Source organism: Nanorana parkeri, unplaced genomic scaffold (genome assembly GCF_000935625.1).
Source record: "Nanorana parkeri isolate BGI_ZX_2015 unplaced genomic scaffold, ASM93562v1 scaffold280, whole genome shotgun sequence".
Taxonomy (NCBI): domain Eukaryota; kingdom Metazoa; phylum Chordata; class Amphibia; order Anura; family Dicroglossidae; genus Nanorana; species Nanorana parkeri.
Window position 1 is genome coordinate 1,269,002 of NW_017306548.1, and position 2,798 is coordinate 1,271,799.

A 2,798-nucleotide genomic window follows, 5' to 3' on the forward strand; every position below is an offset into this window, starting at 1 on the left:
TAATAAATATAAAAAAAATTAAAAAGTTTATAAAAAATAAAATATTTGAAAAAAATGTAAATAAAAAACATTTTCGGTTTCGGCCTGACAATTTTTTTATTTCAGTTTCGTTTTGGTTTTGAAATTTCCATTTCGGTGCACCTCTAGTTTCCTTTCCATACCTATCTGTAGAGATCTGTGACTCTCATCGCCCACCCAGCTTTATTCTCTTTTCCATCCTCTCCTCGCTTGTCTGCAGCTTTCAGGATGAAGCTTCTATAATGTCAGATATGTTATGCAGCATCCGAACGCCTAATCTTACAGCTGGAATCCCGCAGCTACAGAAAGGCCTGGCGTGGACTTCGTACTGGTGTCCACCCAGCGCTGGAGGGGATTTGTTCCTTATAGACCACAGTACAGGGGGGGAAAAATAGTATATATGTATGTATCAGTACTGGACTGGGGAGAATAGCAGAATGAATATGTATTGACCGATGAAGCATTGGTGGGTAGTTTTTCGCTCATACAATACTTGCGCGGTGTATGATAATATTATTCTGATGAGAAGCTGCTTCACATATAGGAAAAAAGACGCTATTCACTTGCAGAGACTTCAATTGTTACTGAGTTGTAATACGCAGTTTTACCACCAGGTGTCACCCATAACCTACTTCCATACCGCCACTGCCTGTATAACTGCAATGAGCAATTCTGACATGTTTCAGGCTTCAAAATCTGATTTCTAGAAGTTATTTTGATGTGTGAAACGAAATTTTTCTGTAAAGTCAGTTTTTGTGTCTTTTAGCATTCTCAACGTGAAATGGCTTTGCTCTGACTTTTGCTGAGCCCACAGTGTTTGAATGGGATTTCACCTCTGCCTTGTAACGCATGCTTTACCTCTCTGTGGACCTTTCAGCCTCCCTAGCATGGACTATAATATGGTTTCACCTGATCTGTGTACCAGTCCCCAGTGCTATGCCTGTGCTAAGTCTAGGGCGCACTTGCCGTGTCTTCTTCACTTGATATTTAAGGTTAAAAAAAAGAGGACCTGTAGTCTGGAAGCTGTGCCCAAAAAAAGAGGACCTGTAGTCTGGAAGCTGTGCCCAAAAAAAGAGGACCTGTAGTCTGGAAGCTGTGCCCCAAAAAAGAGGACCTGTAGTTTGGAAGCTGTGTAGGCAGGGCGCAAAGGATAGTTGTAGGGATGTTCAGATACCGATACTAGTATCGGGACCGATACCGGGCATTTTCACAAGTACTTGTGAAAATGCAACGATTCTTAAGGCAGATACTGGTACATTTTTTAAAACGCAGCAGCTGCTGAGTACCTGCGCTTGTGGGGACCTCAGCAGCTTGCTGGTGACCTGCAAGTAGCTGTCCATGGCAGTGCCTGCCTGGTTCTTTATCTCCTCCTCCTTCCCGGCGCAGGCACAGCCATGGACAGCCTCACAGGCAGAATACATGTCACCAAAGCAGAATACTAGTCTGCCTTGGGGACATGTGTTCTGCTTTGGGGACATGTATTCAGTTCTGGTGACATCTGTATTTAGCCCTGGTGAGAAACTTCCCTAAAATCATCAGTCTGTGTTGTTTTAGAAAAAATGGATGGAGGGATATCACCTGCACACCAATCAAAGGATTTCAGCAAAAGTCCATCTTAATGACAAATGCCATTCAAAATACGAGCACCCACCTGTATATACAGGACATCTATTGATAATTTGTCCCTTTAAGAAAAAGTATCGGTAATTGGTATCGGCAAGTACCTGAGGGAAAGTAGATAGATAGTTGATAGTATTGCCCAAGGGCTCCCTGTAGCTGATCATTTACCAGTTACCCCTTATCATGCCTTGTTCTGCACTGCGTCCCTGTGGGGGGCTGCCTTGGCAGAGGCAGGGCTTTGCTTCCTCTTGTCAGAGCTACCCCATTGATAACTGGTGATCTCATGACTGGGGGGGGGTAATGATTAGGAAGCAGCAAGAAGGGTTGAGGAAGCTTAGATCCATGGGATTAATGAAGCGGGGAGATCTCTGCATTGCAGGTCTTCAGACACAGCTTCCGCTCCAGCAAGAACTGTGAGCAGCACAGGAGTGACATTAATTATAACTTCAGATCTGGTGAGATGAGCAGTCAGGGTCAGCAGTGTCTTAGATGATCTCACACTGCAGCTATACTGCTATAAGGTTTCAGGCCCAGGAAGAGCCCTGCTATGAGTCTGGAGGCCCAGGAAGAGCCCTGCTATGAGTCTGGAGGCCCAAGTTCCATTTAACATTTGTTGCTGTTATTGTTGATTTGGTTTAAATCCCTGATTGAGATGCATATTGCTAGAACTAATTGCGACTTTGTGTACTTGTCACCAGGGTGTCCCCCTTCTGATTATTGGCCATCACATCCTCTATGGGAAGACCGCACGTTTAGAGAAACCCTTTGCTGTCCTCGTGAAGAGTAGCATTGTCTCCCAGGAGGCAGCTGAACACGCTTACGTGGAGACCAAGTACACGGTGACCGCACTTATTAAGAAAAAGATAATTTTTAAGACCAGGCCAAAGCCGATCATCACCAACGTTCCCAAGAAGGTGTGATACAATGGTTCTTATAGACCGCTGGACCTTTCTTGCAGAACCAGCCAAACCTGATCGGATCACAACGTCTGATGTCACATATTCAGAATCTGCATTTTATTTGCGGTGTCTGCTTGCATTTCTCCATGATTTTGTGAGACCGTTAGGCAGTGTTCATATAGTCAGCGTATATGAAAGATTATCTGGCCCATGTCTGCTCATCCTGCGTCCCATTCACACGTCTGGCCAGGAGTTCACCGT

The 2,798-nt window shown here is 44.6% G+C and overlaps 1 protein-coding gene across 1 annotated transcript in view; it reads left to right on the forward strand.

The window, feature by feature from the left end:
• The window catches only part of CHTF8 (chromosome transmission fidelity factor 8), a 4,247-nt gene extending 1,689 nt beyond the window's left edge, over window positions 1–2,558 (forward strand). Inside the window, exon 3 of the mRNA XM_018557318.1 lies at window positions 2,337–2,558. Within this exon, the coding sequence (XP_018412820.1) occupies window positions 2,337–2,558 (222 nt within the window). The remainder of the gene's footprint in view (window positions 1–2,336) is intronic.
• Window positions 2,559–2,798: the final 240 nt, after the last annotated feature.